The sequence below is a fragment of the Stenella coeruleoalba genome (assembly GCF_951394435.1).
Source record: "Stenella coeruleoalba genome assembly, chromosome: 20".
NCBI classification, from domain to species: Eukaryota; Metazoa; Chordata; class Mammalia; order Artiodactyla; family Delphinidae; genus Stenella; species Stenella coeruleoalba.
Window position 1 is genome coordinate 14,594,727 of NC_137166.1, and position 21,564 is coordinate 14,616,290.

Consider the following 21,564-nt stretch of genomic DNA (forward strand, 5'->3'; position numbering starts at 1 on the left):
CACTCTTGATAACATCTGATATTAATAGTACTGCTAGGGATTTAACTCTGGCCTGTAGGCACTCGTATAATTATTTAAAATTTCATTTGAATCTGGGGACTGTACTTTTGTCCTCACCCAGTTAACATGTATACTTTAGAAGTGTGAGAACCCTTCCTAAGGCTTCTCCTTAATCCTGCCACTGCCTTTATTCTAGAATCTTCGTTATATTCCCCTCACTTTCATCCACTTCCCTAACTCATGGAGTGATTCCTGTCAAAAGATCTTTTTGCCTGCCTGTCAGCTTATGCCCTTGGCTTCCATTTTTGGTAGGTTTGGAACTGCGTCCCACAATCTTAGACCTAGAGGGCAGGAATAAGCTGCCCTAGGAGCCATAGTTACAAGAGCTTAAATCAGATTGGAGGCTTCATTTGTCCCTTTTGGCTTGCTCGCTCTTGATTTGCTCTGTGCGGACAGGTTACAATCTAGCCTGCGTGTACATTGTGGTTGCCTTTGCCTGCGCAACACAAAGGCCTTTGCCTGGGTAAACTAAAAACAAAAAACATCCTCAATTGTTTATTTTCGTAAAATAATTTATTTAAAAATGAACAAAATGGTTATTCTTAGAATCCAAAGAGAATCTTAAAACAATCCTACTCTTTGGAAGTATTATGTGTACTCAAATTTTCATGTAAGTTTGGGAATGCTTTGAGGCCATTTAGATTGTTTTTGTTTTGTTTTGTTTTTTTGCGGTACGCGGGCCTCTCACTGTTGTAGCCTCTCCCGTTGCGGAGCACAGGCTCCGGACGCGCAGGCTCAGCGGCCATGGCTCACGGGCCCAGCCGTTCCGCGGCATGTGGGATCTTCCCGGACCGGGGCACGAACCCGTGTCCCCTGCATCAGTAGGCGGACTCTCAACCACTGCACCACCAGGCAAGCCCTAGATTGTTTTTAAAACTGCTTGGTCCTTACATGAAAAAAAAATGTGTTATGACTTTGTGTCATTATTTGAGGTGCTAAGGATTGATGTTGAAGGTTTATTCAGTCTACAGTCAGGTGATACTAAATTTTATTTTGGGATGTTGGCATTTTAGGAAGATTTAAAGTTGAGATAAAAATCTTTAGCAGACAGGGCTTCCCTGGTGGCACAGTGGTTGGGGGTCTGCCTGCCGATGCAGGGGACGCGGGTTTGTGCCCCGGTCCGGGAGGATCCCGCATGCTGCGGAGTGGCTGGGCCCGCGGGCCATGGCCGCTGGGCCTGCGCATCCGGAGCCTGTGCTCCGCGGCGGGAGAGGCCGCAGCGGTGAGGGGCCCGCGTACCGCAAAAAAAAAAAAAAAAAAAAAGGTGTAGTTTAAGACTGAGCTCACTGACAACTCTTGATGTGTGAATATAGTTGCTGAGGTTTACAAAAAAAGAAATGTGCAGTTATTCATATATGACCACTAAGGACTTGGGACTTCTGGTGTGTTGCTTTATATAATCTGGCCTTTGACCTGAAGACTTCCCTTTATTGATCTGCATATTTTTGCCTGTACAATCAACCCTTCCTCCGTATCTGCAAGGGAATTGGTTCCAGGACCCTCGCTGATACCACGCTCAAGTTCCTTATATAAAATGGTATAGTATATGCATATAACCTATACACATCCTCCTGTATACTTTAAATCATCTCGAGATTACATTGTAATACAATGTAAATGCTATGTAAATAGTTGTAAATACACTGTAAATGCTATATTAATAATTGCCTGTGCCTGGCAAATTCCAGTTTTGCTATTTGGAACTTACTGGAAAAAAATTTCCCTGGAAAAAACCAGAGAAGCTCTAAGTTTAATTTAATTGAATAAAAAATTCACCTAAACTGAGTCACTTTGCTATAGAGCAGAGATTGGCACAACACTGTAAATCAACTACACTTCAATTAAATATATATATATATTTAAATTCACCTATCGAGACTTCTCTGGTGGCGCAGTGGTTAAAAATCCACCTGCCAATGCAGGGGACACAGGTTCGATCCCTGGTCTGGGAAGATCCCACGTGCCATGGAGCAACTAATCCCACGCACCTAGAGCCTGTGTTCCACAACAAGAGAAGCCACCGCAATGAGAAGACCGCGTACCACAACGAAGAGTAGCCGCCGCTCACCACAACTAGAGAAAGCCCACGCGCAGCAACAAAGACCCAACACAGCCAAAAATAAGTAAATAAAAATAAAAATTCACCTATTGTTTTACACTCACAACAATCATGTAAAGTAGCTCAGAGTAGTTGTGTGATTTGCCCGAGTACACACAGCTAGTAAGAAGATATAATTTTTCATGATAACTTGTTTCTTTTTTTCTTGAGGGGGAAATTTCTTTTCCCGTACCCCAACTAAACGCCAATACATATGTGTCCTCCCATAAAACGAGTTATTACATCTACGTAATAGCTCTAGTTACTACCTCCTGCAAGAAGGGTGAAGATGTTGAATAAGACACAGAGGCCAAAAAAAATGTTTTCTCCCTAAATCCAGTGAAGTGAGCAGGAAGGTGGAATCCAGAAATCGCTTCCAGGTTTTCTCCTCTTTTTGCAGCAGAGATAAGAGCAAGGTTTCACACTGTGTCCATTTTGGCTGTCATTGTCCTGCGATTTCCCTATCAACCTCATCTACTTCTGGGGTCCCTTTTCTTTTTCCACTTTGCCCTAAGGTAGTTAACCTATTCAGCTGCCTTCAAGGGATCTACATTCCAGGATCGCCTCCCAGTGGTGGGAGAGAATGCTTCCTCCTTTGCTTCTCCGGGCCCCGCCCACTCCAGCAGAGTCTCCCCACCCCTTGAGTATCTCAGGGTTAAAGCTGCTAATATCAAGTCTCTCTGGGAGCGATGCTTTCTTAACCCTGTCTTGGAAGGTGGGTAATTTTTTGCCAGAGAAAGAAGGCAGTGGAATTTGCTCTGAGTAGGGATGGTTATGCAAGATGCAAGGAGGAGGAGGAATCTGAGAGGAGAGTTGGTGAGTCAGAGGACAAAAGCTGCACAACTTGGCTAGCAGTGAGCCTTTAGAGCAGTGGGGAAGCCTAAGCCATTAACAAGGTAAGGAGAGAATTTTCTCTACACCTCCAAAGCAGGGCCATTATTCCCAGGTTCTTGGGGCGGAGTATCAGATAACCTGGGGCAACTAAGCTGGGAATTTTCTGGGCGATGGCGGAGGGGAGGTGTTGGTGGGGGGTTGAATCAGAATCACCAGGATAATCTTCCCCAAAAAGCACAAGCTGCCTGCCAGCAGCTCCCCTCTCCCCACCCAGCTCTATCCCTAAAAGAGTTAAGAAAGAGCCTAGAATGTGAGTAGGGCTATTCCGATGTATATTTTTGTAGCTAGTCCCCCTGACGTGTTTTACTCATTCAGATGCTGGCTTTGGATCTCTGTACTTCTTGCAGCTTCTCCTCTGCTCAGGTGTTGGGGAGTAGGGACGGGAGGTGCTGGGAGCTACAGATTTTCTCTAGCTCAGGTAAGATTTAGTGTGATAACTGAATTCTCAGACCTGGGACCCAAAAGATCCGGGTCTGATCAGACGGGGCTATTTCTATCATTGAGTCAATTAATTAAAGTTCATTTATTCTGAAACACAGGTGTGGCTCATCACTGTTCTATATATTTAATTGGACTGTTGTCATTACGGTGGCTGAAAGGGCTTTCAAAGTTGTGGAGCCCTGTTCAGATGTAAAATAAGATTAAATTTGAGACCAGTGAGTCAGCCAAGGTAGAAGAGACTTCTATCTTGTAAGGCTGTGGATAAGTCTGGAACTTCTAATTGGAAGTTAAATACTTTTATATGTGCAAAATAAAAAAAAATATCTTGTCCTGCTTTCCTTACCCAGGTCAGTGAGGGCACCTCAAATAGTAAAAAAAAAACGCTACAAATGTTTGTTCATTCAGTCATTCATTCAATAGATGTTTCTTGAGCCCCTATTAGACGCCAGGCACTGTCGTTGTTACTAGAGACACAGAAATTGCAAAGTCCCTTCAGTCTAGTTAGAGCTTGTTATTGTACGGATACCCTTTGCCCAGGTGCTTATCTCACAGGTTTCCAGGTTCTGCAGCTATATGTGTGGATGCAGGTCTCCCCGATCCAGCTCTCCTCTCTCTCTGTGCAAATGTCTTCTGCCATCTCTAATTTCTGGTTTGGGGGGCATAATCTCACTGGGAAATATAAATTAGAAATTTGTCGGCGGCTGGAATCCAGGGCTCTTAAATTGATGTATGTTTGGTTTTTTCCTCAGAATTCATCATTTTGTTTCTAATAGGCTACACGATATGGACTTGAGGGTCCTCTATAATTCAGCCCTCTGTAATCAGGCTGCTGGGTGAGTCACCCATCCTGGTGCCTTATAGTCCCTGTGCCTGAAGTAGGTGCTACATCACTACCACCCTTTCGTGATGTTTTTCAAGGCAGCAGTGGATGAGGGGGAGAGCTGAGGGGGAGAAATGAGAGACAGGAGAGGCCACTTACTATCAAGACCAGGCTAGCACATTCAGGATTAGATAACAGGGAGGGCAGGTTCAAGCATGCAATCAAATAGCCAAAAAAGAACACTCAGGAAGGTGGACTAGGGACTCTGAGATGGAAGTCACATCACAGACCGCTCATAAATGCTTCCTGACCCCAAGGACTACAGAGGAGGTTAATATAGGACAGCTGGGGAGAGATGATGGTTAGAATAGAGGAAACTGCCATGAAAAGCCTTGAGTTTCCTTGTCTTCCCGGAGCCACCTCTACCACTGATTCCAGGGACTGCAGGGATAAGCTTTCCCTGAGACACACCCTAAAGTGTCCCCTGACTGTTCTCATCAGCCCCATCATGGGTTGCTTAGATCCAGGTTGCGTCTAGATCCCAGTGACAAGAGATGGGACTCACTTTACAAAAGCATACTTTCCTTCTGGCCGGGGAAATTGCTCATGGAAAGAAAAAGCAGAGAAAGCAGTCGGAGTGTTTCCTTGGGAATTCCTGAGAACCGTGGTCTATTAAAGCCTGAGGACAACTGGGGATGAGTTCAAAGGCCAGGCTCCAGCTCTGGGAGAGAATGGGCATGACACCAGGTGCTATTGGCAGGCAAGGAGGGCTCAGAGCATGCTAGCCCTCTCAAACACTGAACTGGCCCAAAGCCAGATAGGGGGAGGGAGGACGTACTTTTGAAAGGTCTACGTTGCTAGTCCCTAGGAAATGTTAGCTTTTTCCCGACCCGATTATAGGCCCTGCATATATAATTCTATCCTTATAATTATACACAGGTCAAGTTCTTTCCTCTCTCTTTTGCTCCATTATTTCCTATCTTTGTTCCAAACTTTTCCTCATACTCATAACTGCCTTTGGGAGAAGATCTCTTGCTAGTCATTTCCTCAATACTTGGGGGGCTGGGGGGTGGGTATTCTTGAGCCATTGTCAAAAATGGCTTAGTTTCTAATCATTTCCTCTTGGGCTCAAGTTTAAAAGAATAGGAACATATCTTAGCCGGCCCCATTCTAACCTTCAGGGTCAAGACAAGGATTCCCATTTATCGACATTTTCCTGGCATACAGCAAAGTGGGGTTTTTTTGGCACGTAGGAGAGATGATCCTCACTGGATCTTCTGGCACATGTGGAGGAAATGCATTGTTGTAATGAATGAAAGAGAGGGGTTTCTGGGCCATTGCCACTCAAGGTTTGGTTGAGGTCATTACACACTTCCTAGAAGGTTCAGGGGACTTCCAAGGGAAGTCCATGGGCTGGCAAAGCATGCTCTACCTCTTCAGGAAGCAAGCTATAAACTCCAAGAGTCACATCTGTGACTGCCCGATTCCTCCTCTAAAATTTACTCTCTAGAATCTCTGGACTTCTAGACACACAGAATGGTTTATGACCAATATGAAGGCTGTCTGGACAACAGATCCCAAAGGTACACATACCTGTACTCTTTGATTCAGCAATCCCACTTCTGGGGAGTAAGCTTACATACTTATATAATGATGTATGAACATAAAGGTCATTATTGAAATTTTTGAAATGGCAAAAGACTGGAAACAACCCAAAAGCTCATCAGTGTGGACACTGGTTAAATAAACTGTGGTACATCTATACAATAAAATTCTACACAGTGGTAAAAAGGAATGAGGAAACGCCTTATGTACTCCCATGGAAAGCTCTCCAAGGCACATTGTTAAGTTAACAAAGCAAGTTGCAGCACAGTGTGGATAACTTGCAACTTCTTGTGTTATCAAAAGGGGAAAAATTAAGAATACATAGACATTTGAATTTTCTTGTGTACGCATAAAGCAACTGAAAGGACACATTAAAAAATGAACCCAGGGGCTTCCCTGGTGGCGCAGTGGTTGAGAGTCCGCCTGCTGATGCAGGGGACACGGGATCGTGCCCCGGTCCGGGAAGATCCCACATGCCGCGGAGCAGCTGGGCCCGTGAGCCATGGCCGCTGAGCCTGCGCATCCAGAGCCTGTGCTGCGCAACGGGAGAGGCCACAGCAGTGAGAGACCCGCGTACCGCTAAAAAAAAAAGAACCCAGTTTCTATTTGGGGGCAAGTTGGGAAATGGGCAGATGGAGGACAGGTGTTGGAAGTATATATTTCACTGTATAGTGATGATAAAACACCAGCTCGTAGATAAATACTAGCTGTCAGTAAATAAAGAAGAGATTATTGATTCAGCAGCTGGTAAAATTCTTAGGTGTTCTTTCCCCTAGAAAAATTCTATGACCCTTTTAAAAAGTATGTCATACAAATAGCTCTAGAAATTTTCCAATTTATGACTATAGGTCTCCTCCAGAGACATAACTGTTGTCATAGGATTTCCCCTCACCTAATATTCAATATGTAAAAGACCTGGAGTGTGACAGGCTAGGCTACAGGCTGGGAAGCACTGTCCTTATTCCCTTCCTGCATGTGGAATCTTAGGAAGCCTTCTTTTAAATTCTGAGTCTGATTTAATGTCCATGATAATGATACTCTTAAAAACAATTTGAACCATGTGACTATTAGCTATTCAAAACTTTAAAAAAATTGGTGATGAGACCTATCACCAGGAGAATAGCATATCCTAAACCCAGCTGCAATTACTGTCTAGAAACATATTTTCTCTTCTTTATTAAAGCTTGAAGGAAGAATTTCTTGAGTATAGAGTGATATGCAAATTAGCACCTTGCTACTGTTAACATTTTACACTATGTGAAATATCTATTATATTTCTCAATAGTTATTTATGTCAGGAAGTCACCCAGATTGATCCAGAGTCATCTCAACCCATAGTTAAGAGCTCCCCTGGAATAATATTCTAGCATGGCACTGGGAACAGTGGTCTTTTCACACAAAGCCCTGGTGTGAAGAGAGTAAGTTCAGCGTTGCCACCAGTCTGTTTAAGCCTTAGTGTAAATTACAAAGTGAAATTCCTTTCTCTAGATATTTAACATCTAAGAACTGGAAAACCATCCTAATGTACTTATCCTACTGAACCAAGATACTTAACTGTCACCTACCAGACATTTTGTTAAATAATAAATATCTTAAATTCTTGATGAAGTGGCATTCCCTAGGGTTGGGCAGTATACAACATGCCCAACTGTACTGAGCAACCCTGAGTAAGTTGTGTCAAGTGGTCAAACATTACCCCAAGAAGCAGCACAGTGGCTAACAGGCCACAGCATCACTATTGCAGCTCTTAGGTTGGCTTGCCACAGTTTCATACAGTTGGCTGCTAATGCAACAACGATTCAACCCAAATCGATTCAGATAGTTTATTACATACACAGACACGGGGACAGCATTGGGTCAGCTCCTCATGTCCCTAGTCCCACAGGATGAGACCAAATCAGAGGGGATCCGATGATAGGTGCCACGGGCACTTTGCCACTGAGGAGACAACTCCAAACCAAAGCCAAGCAGTTTTATACTCTGCAGCCATATCCTTCAGGGTATTGAAAGTCCTGTGCTTAATTGAGATGAAGGAGGGTAGTGAGAAATGGCCTTGGCACTATCCCTCACGATGGGGGTGGGTGGCCGGGCCTCAAGGCAGCTCCTCAGAAGTCAGCTTATCTCCTGTAGTTTCTGAAGGAATCATGGGGCATTCAACCAAAACTTGGGTCAGACTGTGGTTAAGCTTTGCCTACATGGCCTGTGTGAAGACATGTGTGTCACCAGGGTGAACCTGTTTTCCCTATATTCATGAAATATGGCTGAGTTCACACATTTTTGTAGCTCCATGGACAAGAAGGACCAGGAGGGAGGAAGTAAAGAGACTAAAAAGAAAGAGCTTAAAAAGAAATAGTACTTATTGGGCTTCCCTGGTGGCGCAGTGGTTGAGAGTCTGCCTGCCGATGCAGGGGACGCGGGTTCGTGCCCCGGTCCGGGAGGATCCCACATGCTGCGGAGCGGCTGGGCCCGTGAGCCATGGCCGCTGGGCCTGCGCGTCCGGAGTCTGTGCTCCACAACGGGAGAGGCCACAACAGTGAGAGACCCGCGTACCAGAAAAAAAAAAAAAAGAGAAAGAAATAGTGCTTATTGACACACTAACTGCAAGGGACAGGAATTAATTTCGAGAAGGATTTGTGCAATTCATTGCAAGAAGGCTCCAGCATTCTACATTGTCCCTTGGTGCGGGTCAGGGAGAAAGTAGCTTTGGCTAGAAATGGGATGGAAGCCAGATACCAAAACATTAGCCTAACATAGCCCCTCTGCTTGTTCCTTGAAGGTCTTCTACTTCAGCATGACACCGCCCCCAAAAATGAAGCTACTACTGTTCCTGGCTTCCCAGATGGCTGTCTTTGTTCTATTCATCCTTCTGTACTCCCACAACTTCAACTCCCTGCAGATGAAGGAAGAACCCAAGCCCGCGTACATGCATGTGCTCATCCTGTCTTCGTGGCGCTCTGGCTCTTCTTTCGTAGGGCAGCTTTTTGGGCAGCACCCAGACGTCTTCTACCTGATGGAGCCTGCCTGGCACGTCTGGATGACCTTCACACAAAGTACTCCCCAGAGGTTGCACATGGCAGTGCGGGATCTCATACGGGCCGTCTTTCTGTGTGACATGAGCGTCTTTGATGCCTACATGAAACCTGGCCCCCGAAAACAGTCCAGCCTCTTCCAGTGGGAAGGCAGCCGGGCCCTGTGTTCTCCACCTGCCTGCAACATCTTCCCGCGAGATGAGATCATACCCCAGGCTCACTGTAAGCTTCTGTGCAATCAAGAGCCCTTTGAGGTGGTGGAGAAGGCCTGCCGCACCTACAGCCACGTGGTGCTCAAGGAGGTCCGTTTCTTCAAACTGCAGGTGCTCTACCCGCTGCTGAGAGACCCTTCCCTCAATCTGCACATTGTGCATCTGGTCCGGGACCCCCGGGCGGTGTTCCGTTCCCGAGAACACACCACGGAGGAACTCATGATTGACACCCACATTGTGATGGGGCAGCATCTGCAGAAACTCAAAAAGGAGGATCAACCCTACTACGCAATGCAAGTCATCTGCCAAAGCCAGCTGGAGATCTACAAGGCTGTGCAGTCCTTGCCCAAAGCCCTGAGGCAGCGCTACTTGCTCGTGCGCTATGAGGACTTGGTCCGGGACCCCCTGGCCCAGACTGCCCGAATGTATGAATATGCAGGGTTGAAATTCTTGCCCCAGCTCCAGACCTGGGTGCACAACATCACTCGAGGCAAGGGCATGGGTGAGCATGCCTTCCACACAAATGCCAGGAATGCCCTCAATGTCTCTCAGGCCTGGCGCTGGTCCTTGCCTTATGAAAAGGTTTCTCGGCTTCAGAAAGTCTGCAGGAATACCATGAATTTGCTGGGCTACCACCTTGTCACATCTCAGCAAGAGCAGAAAAACCTGTCGCTGAATCTTCTGTCTACCTGGAGCCCCGCTGAGCAAGTCTACCAAGAGGGCTGAGGAGGCTCTGTCTCCACCTGGCACCCGCTTCAGCCATGTTAACTGATGGCAGCTTCTGAGCCTCGACCGTGTGTGTCAGCGTACGCGTGAGCATGAGCTGTGCCCAAACATGTTCAAGTCGAGAAATCTTTGCGTCTCTGCTCATATCTAGAGAAGAGACCTAGGACCGTTATGTGAGGGGCACGATCCAGCAACAAAGCAGAAGTAATGTCTTTATTCTCTTCTTGGCCTTCTTACCTATGTATACCTCAGAGACTTTGTGGTCTGGGCCCTATGTGGCACCATGCAGTATCACTGGAGTAAATCCATAAACTCTTCTGTCCACATCTTGCCCGGCGGGAAAGGAGAGAGACAGGAAAAACCAGGGAAATAGGTCTCCCACCAAACAGTCCATCAGCACATTCAACAGGGATGTGAACTCTGAGCCCTCAGAGAATGGGCAACAGGGTTGGATGCTTACCTGTGAGCTTGGCCATCACAGCTATCCATTACCACAAATATGGAACAAAATCTCTGCACAACAGAGGAAGCTTTTTTTCTTTTTTTTTTTTTTTTTGCGGTATGCGGGCCCTCTCACTGTTGTGGCCTCTCCCATTGCGGAGCACAGGCTCCGGACGCGCAGGCTCAGCGGCCATGGCTCATGGGTCCAGCCACTCTGCGGCATGTGGGATCTTCCCAGACTGGGGCATGAACCCACGTCCCCTGCATCGGCAGGCGGACCCTCAACCACTGCGCCACCAGGGAAGCCCCCAGAGGAAGCTTTTAAGTTCACGGGATGGCTGGGCCCAATTTGGACATCTGTTCCCCTCAGTGTTTTCCTATTTTAACCTGTGAAGCTGCCATCTGTTAACACTAAAATTCCAAAATAAGGTTCTGTTTGGAGTGTACCTTTTTATGCTTTCTAATTACTTAGTAGTAAATGCTCATTCTTATGGGATCCTAACTAAGAGCCTAAACATCTTTACAGATTTTTTTGACTGGAATATTTTACTTTTTAATTTTTAAAACGTTTTATTGAAATATAGTTGATTCACAATGTTGTGTTGGTTTCAGGTGTATTGCAAAGTGATCCAGTTATACATATATATATATAAAAATATATATATTCTCATCTTTTATTATTATCTATCACCCACACATAGAAAAACATGTTAAGACAGTGGTTCAGATGATGGACTAAGGTCTAAACTGATCAATACTGATCGATACACTGTCCTCTTAAGAATTTGTAGAAAGTAGACAGCTAGCAGCTAAGCCCTTTCTTGTGTGCAGCATAAGCTATAGTAATACCAGGTGGATCACTCTAGGTTCTGGAGTTCTTTTAATCTCATACCTCAGCCAGAGGACCTCGGTTATAATACGATTGGTGCTCTTCAGCTCTTCCTGGTCACCTCCCCTAACAAGAAAAGTTGTTTCCCCCAATCTTTGCAGGATTCCCCAGATCTAGTTTGTGTATCAGAATCATCTGCTAAAGATGTGTTTTGCCATGCCCTACCTCAGCTCTGCTGGAAATGGAATCTCCCAGGAGAGGCTGGGATTCTGTATGTTTATCAGTTGACTCTGTGTAACTCTTCCACAGCCAGCCTGACGATGGTACACCCTGCCCTGGGCAACAGCACTCTCTGCCTTCTTGTTCCAAGACAGGTGACTTTTCAGCACATGCCAAGTATCTAAGCGCTTCCTCCTCACACAGGTGCTGTCCTCAGGTTGGAAGGAATAGGAAGGTCTCTGTATGTCTGGAACTGCATGAACCTCTGGGTCCTGACTTTCGAAACATTTCACTTTATTCAATTCTGAGATACCATTATTTCATCTTTCCTTTTGTCCCCACGCCCACTTTTGACATGGTCCTCGCTTCACAAAGCTCCCTTGGCGGCAGATGGGAATTCTCCCGCTCCATTCCGCCGAGCAGCTCTTGGGCTGCACCACCACCTGAGATGCTTGAGGAGGCACCTTTGCCAGCTGGGTCTTTGACGTTAATTTATATGGGCTTTAAAGGAGTGAATTTATCCTAATACCTAAACCCAAGCCACTCTAGACCCTCCTCGAGAGCCTAGAATCTCCCAGGTAAATGCTTCTTGCCTCTCCAAACCTTCCAAAACTATGAAAATTTCCCCAACGTTGAAAATAAGGCCAGGGCAGTAGGTGAGGGTGCAAACAGAGTGAAGAGGGCCAGTGAGGGGGAGAGACAGTGATAGACTCGACCATCTCTGATTTCCCCTCTGACATTTCAGCCTCTACCTGAATTGTCTTAAAGTCAGCAACTTCCTTAGGAACCATCTCTGTGGGATGCTGGAGTACAGAGCTGCTTGCTTTTCCATCTCCAAATGAGTTACCCGTCCCAAGACAAGGAAAGAGACTAGCCACATGGAGATCTCAGGATCTTATTTAAGATCTACTTTAAAACAGCTTTAAATTTCCTATATTCCAAGTCCTAAGTCAGATGAGGTCCAGACAGCTAGTAGCCATCCTCTTGAAAGACAGCCTATACACTACCCTATATAGGAGCCACTGGCAGCTGTTTAGATTTAAATAAGTTAGAATTAAAATAAAATTCAGTTCTTCAGTTGCACTAGCCATCTTTCAAGTACTCAATAGCAACGTGTGGCTAGTGGCTACTGTACCAGACAGCACAGATATAAATCATTTCCATCACTGCAAAAGTTCTATTGGACAGTTCTGGTCTAAGTTAATTTCTATTTGTTTGTAGCATCTTATCCTTAACCTCAAATTGCACCCTGCCCAAAAATGTTTAGCGAATATATAACAATACTATAATGGCACTTTTATATAACATAAAACTGTGCAGTATAAAATCATGCTACATAACCTCTAAAACTCTGACCTAGTCGCGCTTCCTTAGGCAGCAGCCATGGTGGGACAAGAGGATCCAGTGCAGCACGAGGTTCACCAGGACGGGGCGAGCTGGGAGTACATTGAGGTCATCACCAGCAGCAGCAAGAAAATCGCAGACTTTCTCCACTCGTTTGATATCGCAGACTTTCTCCACTCAAGACTCGCAACACTAAACGAGAAACTGACAGCTCTTGAACAGAGAATAGAGTACACTGAATGAAGCGAGGGTGACAAGCGGTGAGACTCTCACCTATAATTGTGCCATGCTGCTGCTAGAAGTTGCTTTTGCAGAACAAAAAGGCCTCGTGGGAAAGGCCCCAGCAGTCTTCAGTTCCTTCCTCTCTCCTTAAAGAACAACAGGGCTTATTCTTGTTTTTCTTTATTTCAAAACTGTGACCTTTGTGCTCTGCCATGTACACCCAGCAGTGTGATGTGGCGCGTGGGAAGGAGTCCAGGGGAACTCTCAGAAACAACAGTAGGCACTTTACCTCTTCAGTAACACTTTGTACAACTACTTGTCAACACATTTGAGGCGCTAAGAGCCAAAAGCCTGAGACTCTGTCCAGGTCCTCCCCACCTTTCTCTCTCTCTCTCTCTCAGCCTTTCCTTACAGCTCTCATTGCCTCTGCATTGCTTCTATAAATAGTCTGTCTCCTCCCCAACTTTGGCCAGGGGTGGGAAGCATTCCTGGCTGAGGAGCCCTGGTGAGGTGGCTGCCAGAGAATGTTGTTGCTAACCCATCAGTTTCTTGTCCTTTTGGGAAGGTCAAGGCCAGGCCTCCACTTGGCTTGAAAAGGGACATTTTCAGAGTTTTCTTTCTGTCACTTGAGGTGTCTTAACCTTTCATATTTCCCTAATAAACTCCTCAACTTTAAAATAAATAGATAAATAAATAAAACTCTGACCCAGTGCTGAGCGAGACTTAGAGAGCAATGGAACATCTCCTATTGAAGCGCTCAGGCGGCTGGCACCAGAGTTCAGGGATGCGAGTGGCAGTACACTCAGTTATGAAACATGGGGAATTCGGGGAGCTGAGAACCCATGATGGGTATAGAGGACTGTGCTCTGCAAAACAGCCTTTCCACTTTGGAGGTATCTGTTCCAGCCCCCAACCCCCAAATAGGAAGGCATTTGTTTGCCTCCCAAGCCTATTGAGCTGCATGAGATCTAAGGATGAGTTTGAACATAGATGAGGGATGAATTTGATCTAAATTTCTCAGGGCTAGTAATTAGGTTTGGGGAATGAGCTCTTTCATGTCTAGAGAAAACATAATGGCCTGAAATGCCTAATTGGGGGCTTCCCCAGTGGCGCAGTGGCTGGGAATCTGCCTGCCAATGCAGGCGACATGGGTTCTAGCCCTGGTCCGGGAAGATCCCACATGCCACAGAGCAACTAAGCCCGTGCGCCGCAACGACTGAGCACGTGCTCTAGAGCCCGCGAGCCACCACTACTGAGCCTGTGTGCCACAACTACTGAAGCCCACGTGCCTAGAGCCCGTGCTCTGCAACAAGAGAAGCCACCATGATGAGAAGCCTGCGCACCGCAATGAAGAGTAGCCCCTGCTCGCCACAACTAGAGAAAGCCCGTGCACAGCAATGAAGACCCAACGCAGCCAAAAATAAATAAATTTCAAAAGAATGTGGGCTCTAGAACTGGGTTGCCTGGGTGACTTTGCTATCACCAGTTGGGTGACCTCAGCAAGTCCCTTAACATCTCATGTCCCAGTTCCCTTACCTGTAGGGTGGGTAGAATAATAGTCGTACCAACTCCTTGGAGTTGCCAGGAGAACTAATGAGTTAATACACGGAACATGCTTAGAAAGCATCTGCTGCTCACTATTGTTAGCTGTGAATATCTTGGTAACAACACTGGTCTCGGCTCTCAAGGACTGTCTTCCATAATTTCTGGTAACATCCTTATTAAGGTGATGTTTAACAGCAGATCACAAACCCTTTATGGCATTTCTGATCATAATGATACCATTAGGAGACTGATAATTTTCTGATATTCTAGTTTCTCAATATCTGTAGTTCTCAACCAGAGGTGACTTTGCCCCCCAGTGGACATTTGGCAACGCCTAGAGACATTTTTGGTTGTCACACTTTGGGAGGGGGGTGTTTCTGGAATCTACTGGGGAGGGGCCTAGAGTGCTGCTAAACCTACAATGTACAGGAAAGCCCTCCCTTAACTAAGATATGATTAGTATACAAAGGACAAAGAGCTAATGATTCAAATAAATTTCTCTTCCATCTTCATCCAATTACATTCAATCTCACTCAAATGAGATTGAAAGCGTCTTGACTGGGGAGATGTCATAACCTGGGCTCTTTTGATACCCACTCAAGTCAACTGAAAGGGAGAAGTGGAGGAGACATTACACCAATACAGCACCATGGAAGTCTGATGAGAGGAAGTGAGTGCAGCCAGGCTTCCCGGTCACTCACTGGGCAATCTATGCCTTAACCGGTCTTTGCTTGCATCCACCCTAATTCAGTCAGCTGTAGCTTGAAGAGAAGAGTTTAAAGGGGCAAAACATGGTCATTTAGGGCCTTGGGGAAGATGGGCAGACAAATGAAGCCATGAGCAGACACTGTGCTAGACAAATGAGTTGTCTAACATGTCGGAGAACAGAAGAATCACTGACAAACGTCAAAAAGTTCCATGGGCACCACAGAGTTTACATCACAGTTCCTCAACCTTTTTTTTATTATCACCCCCTCACCCTCAACAAGCTTTTTTAGACATTTTTTCCCTAATTGCACCTCTGCCATGAAATGTTAATACCGTAAATACATTGCATGTCTGTTTTTGTATGGTGGCCCTTTGGAGGGTCACAAACCACCATAATATCTACTCTTTTTTTTTTTGGCCTCCCCAAAACTGCTTTTCACCCCCTTGGTAATTTTCACCTCCATTGGGAATGCATGCTTTAGACTACCGTCCCTAGTATTTTTTAAACTCCTTTCCCACCCAGCTCCTATCTTTCTTTTCCTCAACATGTCTTTTCATTTGTCATCTCCCCAAATTATGTTCCTTGCTCTCACCAATGATAGCTGTACCCTGCTCATCAATAATTGAATGTGATTATGTAAAATAACGCATATAAGTGTAATCTGTAAACTGTAAAGACCGTGAAAACGCTGGTTATTATTATTAGTAAAATAATAATACAAGTAATTCTTGACTGCTGTCCTCCCCGCCAGCCCTAATCCTAACCATTTGGCATGGTCCAGCTTTCCTTGCCAATTTTCACACTGGCTTCTTATGATCCTGGATGAAAAATAAGGAAGCTAGTTTATGCTTTGTTTGTTTTTTAAATTTATGACAAGAGTTGGTAACAAATGGAATAGGAACGTAAAATAGGTTCATAAAGAATGAGGTACGTTTCAGAAAAAGTTAGCCATTGCTCTACCCTAAATCAATGTGGACGTAAATGACTAACTGCCTATAATTTAAACATGCTGAATGAAAAGAAATAAAGGCTCCTATTATTTTATGTAGTGGTAAGGTGAATGATTATCTGATCCATCATGAACCAAACTATGAGACCTTAGCAGATGCAACACACACACACACACACACACACACACAGGCCATTCTAGATGCAAATAAGCTTTAAAAAGTTGACTACACTAAATTTAACTGGGTTTTCAAATGTGAGACCCTCAGAACTTCAAATATGTTTATGTGTATATTAAGAAGGGATTAGAGTATATAGCAGTTCTCTCAAACTTCTTTGACCAAGGATGTTTTCATCCTGTTAACATCTGTCAGTAGAATGTTTAGAGAAAGAGCAGTTGGAGAAATGCTGAATTATCTTCAGCACTCATAACCCTGGATGTTCCCTGCACTCTGCCTTCTCCTTGCCTTCTCCCAAGCCCAAGCAGGCGAATTCTGAATGGAGAAAATCACATGAGGGCAGCTTAGTTCACAGGCAGTTATAATCACCCCCATCAATTTATGATCACTTCAACACTCACCTGCAACCCTTTCCCCCTCTCCACAAGGACTTTCAGGTTTAGAAAGCCTTTCAAGATCCGTCCCTTGCATCCTTCTCTAATAACTCCCTCTTAGACTCCACTTCCCCCATCTCAAATGTGAAGTTCTACCAATGTACCATGTCTGGATCTTAGATCATGCTGCTTCTCCCACCTGGAATACTCTGTTCTGTCCCACCTTCAACTTCTCTGGCTCATTTTTTTGATTCCCTCAGTTCTCAACTAAAACATACCCTCTGGAAGTTTTTCCTGGCTTGATCCTTAAGCCTCTGTTGAATGCCACTTTTTTTTTTTTTTTTTTTTTTTTTGCGTTACGCGGGCCTCTCACTGCTGTGGCCTCTCCCGTTGTGGAGCTACAGGCTCCGGACGCGCAGGCTCAGCGGCCATGGCTCACGGGCCCAGCCGCTCCGCGGCATGTGGGATCTTCCCGGACCGGGGCACGAACCCGCGTCCCCTGCATCGGCAGGCGGACTCTCAACCACTGCGCCACCAGGGAAGCCCTTGAATGCCACTTTTACATGCTTTCTATTATAGTATTTATCACACTGTAATAAAACTGCCCAATTTAAGCAGCTGCATAGCACAGGGAGATCAGCTCGGTGCCTTGTGACCACCTAGAGAGGTGGGATAGGGAGGGTGGGAGGGAGGGAGACGCAAGAAGGAAGAGATATGGGAATATATGTATAACTGATTCACTTTGTTATAAAGCAGAAATTAACACACCATTGTAAAGCAATTATACTCCAATAAAGATGTTAAAAAAAAAACTGCCCAATTTATGTGTTCTTTGAGCTCTTTGAGAGCAGAGTCTTATCTTACTCACCGTGGTATAACCAATGCCTAGCACAGTTCCTAGCATCTAGTAGGCACACAATAAATATTTGTTTAATAAACGAAAGCTTGATCTCAGCCTCATTTTATGTAAAGGGATCAGTCTTTATGTAATACTTTTTAAAAGGCCAATCACAGAAACACAGTGACATATTTAAAGATTCAGATAAGAAATAACCAACATTTAAGAGTTTCCTGTCTGAGTGAAATAAGGGAAGTTGAATCTTAAAGCCAACAGCTCTGAAGTGCTAGGTCAAGTGGGGTGGCAGGTGGGAGGGTGGATAAAGCAGAGATTGAAAAATTAAGTTGAATTGTATTTCTAATAGTGATACAAGGGCTTCCCTGGTGGCGCAGTGGTTGAGAGTCCGCCTGCCGATGCAGGGGACACAGGTTCGTGCCCCAGTCAGGGAAGATCCCACATGCCGCGGAGCGGCTGGGCCCGTGAGCCATGGCCGCTGAGCCTGCGCGTCCGGAGCCTGTGCTCCGCAATGGGAGAGGCCACAACAGTGAGAGGCCCGCGTACCGCAAAAAATATATATATATATGTATAGTGATACATATTATCATAGCAAGAGAAGCTGCAAATTATGCTGGTTGTCTAAAGAGCTGCATGTGTTCACAAGGTGTATGAACTAACCAATTGCCTTCTGGATGCAATTGGCAAATATTTGCTTAGTGATTGCCTTGCAACTGTTTCTTAGCCAAATCTCCAAGCAGAAAATTTATGGCTTGTTTTTTTTATTGCCTCTCCACCCTCATAATGGCAAAATTTTATTTAATGAATGTCTTGGGGGAATAGAGTCACCTTTGATTCTTTCTTTTCTTTCACTTTCCACAATCCTGTCCATCAGCAAGTCCTGTTAGCTTGACTTCCAAAATGTACCCTGAATCAGACCATCTCCACTCAACATCTGCACTGCTACAATGTTCATCCAAACCAACTTCAAATCTCACCTGAACTGCTGCCAGAACCTCCTAACAGGCCTCTTCTTGCCCTGCTCTCATAGTTCACCTCCCATTTACTAACCAGAATGACCTATCTAAAGGGTAAATTAGATGCCAATTCTCCACCTAAAGTCCTCCAGTAAATTATAGCCCAGGTGACTGTAAAAAGGAGAATGGATAAATAAGTTGGTAAACTCATATCATGCAATACTATTCAGTAATAATATTAATAGTTGATACATGCAGCATGGATGCCTCGCAAAAGCATTAGGCTAAGTGAAAGAAGTTCTACATGAAAGAGTTCATACTATATGATTTCTTAATATGTACAGTTGTAGACCAGGAAAAAACTAATATACGGTAGAAAAAAATAATAACAGTGGTTGCCTCTGAGGGCTGGGAGGTCATGGTGATTGATGGGGAAGAGATATGAGGGAACTTTGTTGGGTGATAGAAATGTTTCATACCCTGACAGGAGTTTGGGTTGCACAGGTGCATGAATCTATCAAAACTCAATGACTGTACACTTAAGATTTATGTACTTCATTGTATGCAAAAGTTACCTCAAAAGAAAAAAAAAACTGCAAACAAATATTGAATTCTAGTTAATGATACACATGTGAGAGAATTTAGAAGTTACTGATGTCTGCAACTTACTTTGCATTGCATCCAAAAATACATCAGAGTGAATGATAGATAAATGGACAGATATGATACAACAATTATAACAAAATGTTAATGGTACAATCTTAGTAAGGAGAATATGGGTATTCACTGTGAAATTCTTCCAACTTTGCTGTTTAGAATTTTTCATACTAAAACATGATGGGGAAATAAAACGCCTAAGGTGACCACACTTCTGGAATGGCAGCGTGAGAAGCTCATCTCCCCACTGAAATATTTAACTAGTGAAAATTATTTTTTAAAAAACCAACCATTTAAAATCTCTAGATATTGTCCTAAGAGTATACAGAAGGTGGAGAAACATTTATTCAAGAAAGCTTAGTAAATCTTGATAAGAACAGTAAGAGTCTATGGTATTTGAGCCACTGTCTGATTCTATCTCCTCCCAGCTCACTGTGACATAAGTTCTACTTCAAGCAGGGAGGTCAAAGAAGACAGGACTCCCTTTCCCTTCAGCTCCTAGTCTAGGAGTATGGTTTCACCCAAGGAAGGGCAAGTGGCCAGCATGTCATCCCTTTTTCTGGCAGGGGCCTGGACTGGGACTCCCATCCAAATCCCAGGTCCCACTCATAGGGTGGAAGTTTTACCTAGGCACAGAAAGCTGAGAATATTGGGTCCCAATTGCCCCCACCCCAGCTCACTCATAGATTCCATGCCAGGAGGGCAAGCCCAAAAGACTAGGGGCTGCCATCCACATCCAACGCCCCACTCATGGAGCAACCCAGGTTTATCACTTCAGAAGAAGTGGACAACAGTCCCTGCCCATGCCCTACTCTAATGCAGTAGTACAGGCATTCTGTTGGAAGGTGGGGGAGAGGGAGCCCATAAGAACAGAGAGCTCAGACACTTCTCTGGTGGCACAGTGGTTAAGAATCCGCCTGCCAATGCAGGGGACACGGGTTCAATCCCTGGTCCGGGAAGATCCCACATGCCGCGGAGCAACTAAGCCCATGTGCCACAACTGCTGAGCCTGCACTCTAGAGGCCGCGAGCCACAACTACTGAGTCCACGTGCCTAGAACCCGTGCTCCACAACAAGAGAAGCCACTGCAATGAGAAGCCTGAGCACCACAACAAAGAGTAGCCCCCACTCGCCACAACTAGAGAAAAGCCCACACGCAGCAACGAAGACCCAACGCAGCCAAAAATAAATTAAAAAAAAAAAAAAAAAAGAACAGAGAGCTCAGTAGCTCTCCCAAAGAGGACATACTTTATTGGGAAGACAATGTGGGGAAGTTCATGCATAAGGGTATTGTCAAAAACAATGGAGATTTTCGTGGTAAACAGTTAAGAGGAGACTCTTAGCTCCATTAAACTAGCAGCAACAAACAAAATAGTAGCCCAGCTAGAAGTTTAAGAGAGTAAACCAGGGAAAGAGACAGATAAGAAGGGCCTTTCTGAGCTCAGAGCAAGCCTCAAAGACTGCCCCCACAAAGGGGTCTGACTTTAGCTGGATCACACTGTGGAACAATTTATGCCCCAGACTTTGCCAAAAACAACAGAGCAGTCAGCTAGCAATTACTGGAGGCTAAAGGCTGTGAGTGTTACAGTAAAGTCAGGTCACCTAGCAGCTTAACAGGGAGACCAGGGAAAGAGAGCACTGCTAAAACCACAATAATCCCTGGTGGTCAGAAGACTGTGCACATAGTCAAAGCTTCACTATTTGAGGAGCAACATCAGAGACTACGCACTGTGGAGAAAATATTGATAGAATTCTGTGAACTAGTCCAGGCAAGTCACTGAAGAAATAAATAAGAAAACAAGCCCCAGGTGAGAGAGGGATCAAAATCCAGAGTTGCTACAACATATTATTGTAGCAATGTTCCATTTTCAACAAAAAAATTATGAGACATGCAAAGAAACAGGAAAATGTGACCCATGACAAGAAGAAAAAAAAAGTAGGCAACAGAAACTGCTTTGGTGGGGGCCTAGATGTTGAACTTAACAAAAACTTCAAAGCCCCTATTGTAAATATGTTCAAAGAACTAAAGGACACCATATTTAAGGAATTAAAGGAAGGTATGTTGACAACATCTCATCCAACAGAGAATATCAATAAGAGAGTTATAAAATGTTTAAAAAATAAATAAATAAATAAAAATGAAGACACAAAATACCAAAACTTACAGGATGGAGCTAAAACAGTGCTCAGAGGGAAATTTTTAGCTATAAATGCCAATGTTAAAAAAAAAAAAAGAAAGATCTCAAATCAATAAACTAAATTTCCACCTTAAGTAACAGGGGGGAAAAAAAGCAAACAAAACCCAGAGCAAGCAGAAAGAAGAAAACAATAAAAATTAGAGTGGAAATTATCGAAATAGAGAACAGGAGGGGAAAAAAAATAAAAGAAAAAATAAAACCTAAT

The 21,564-nt window shown here is 44.6% G+C and overlaps 2 protein-coding genes and 1 pseudogene across 3 annotated transcripts in view; 2 read left to right on the forward strand and 1 right to left on the reverse strand.

The window, feature by feature from the left end:
• Positions 1-21,564, reverse strand: part of LOC307178826 (large ribosomal subunit protein eL31-like) — a 53,201-nt pseudogene that overhangs the window by 16,784 nt on the left and 14,853 nt on the right. The window lies entirely within an intron of this gene.
• CHST4 (carbohydrate sulfotransferase 4) lies at positions 6,471-10,089 on the forward strand. Its single transcript, XM_079907754.1, has one exon. The coding sequence runs from the start codon at positions 8,710-8,712 to the stop codon at positions 9,883-9,885; it is 1,176 nt and encodes a 391-aa protein (XP_079763880.1). The 5' UTR covers positions 6,471-8,709; the 3' UTR covers positions 9,886-10,089.
• LOC307179196 (putative protein BRICK1) lies at positions 12,566-13,231 on the forward strand. Its single transcript, XM_079908066.1, has one exon. It carries the CDS (start codon positions 12,758-12,760, stop codon positions 12,959-12,961), a length of 204 nt encoding a protein of 67 aa, XP_079764192.1. The 5' UTR covers positions 12,566-12,757; the 3' UTR covers positions 12,962-13,231.

Bases quoted from the DNA above. Each gene is read 5' to 3' on its own strand.
- CHST4 (XM_079907754.1), top strand. From the start codon at position 8,710: ATGACACCGCCCCCAAAAATGAAGCTACTACTGTTCCTGGCTTCCCAG.
- LOC307179196 (XM_079908066.1), top strand. From the start codon at position 12,758: ATGGTGGGACAAGAGGATCCAGTGCAGCACGAGGTTCACCAGGACGGG.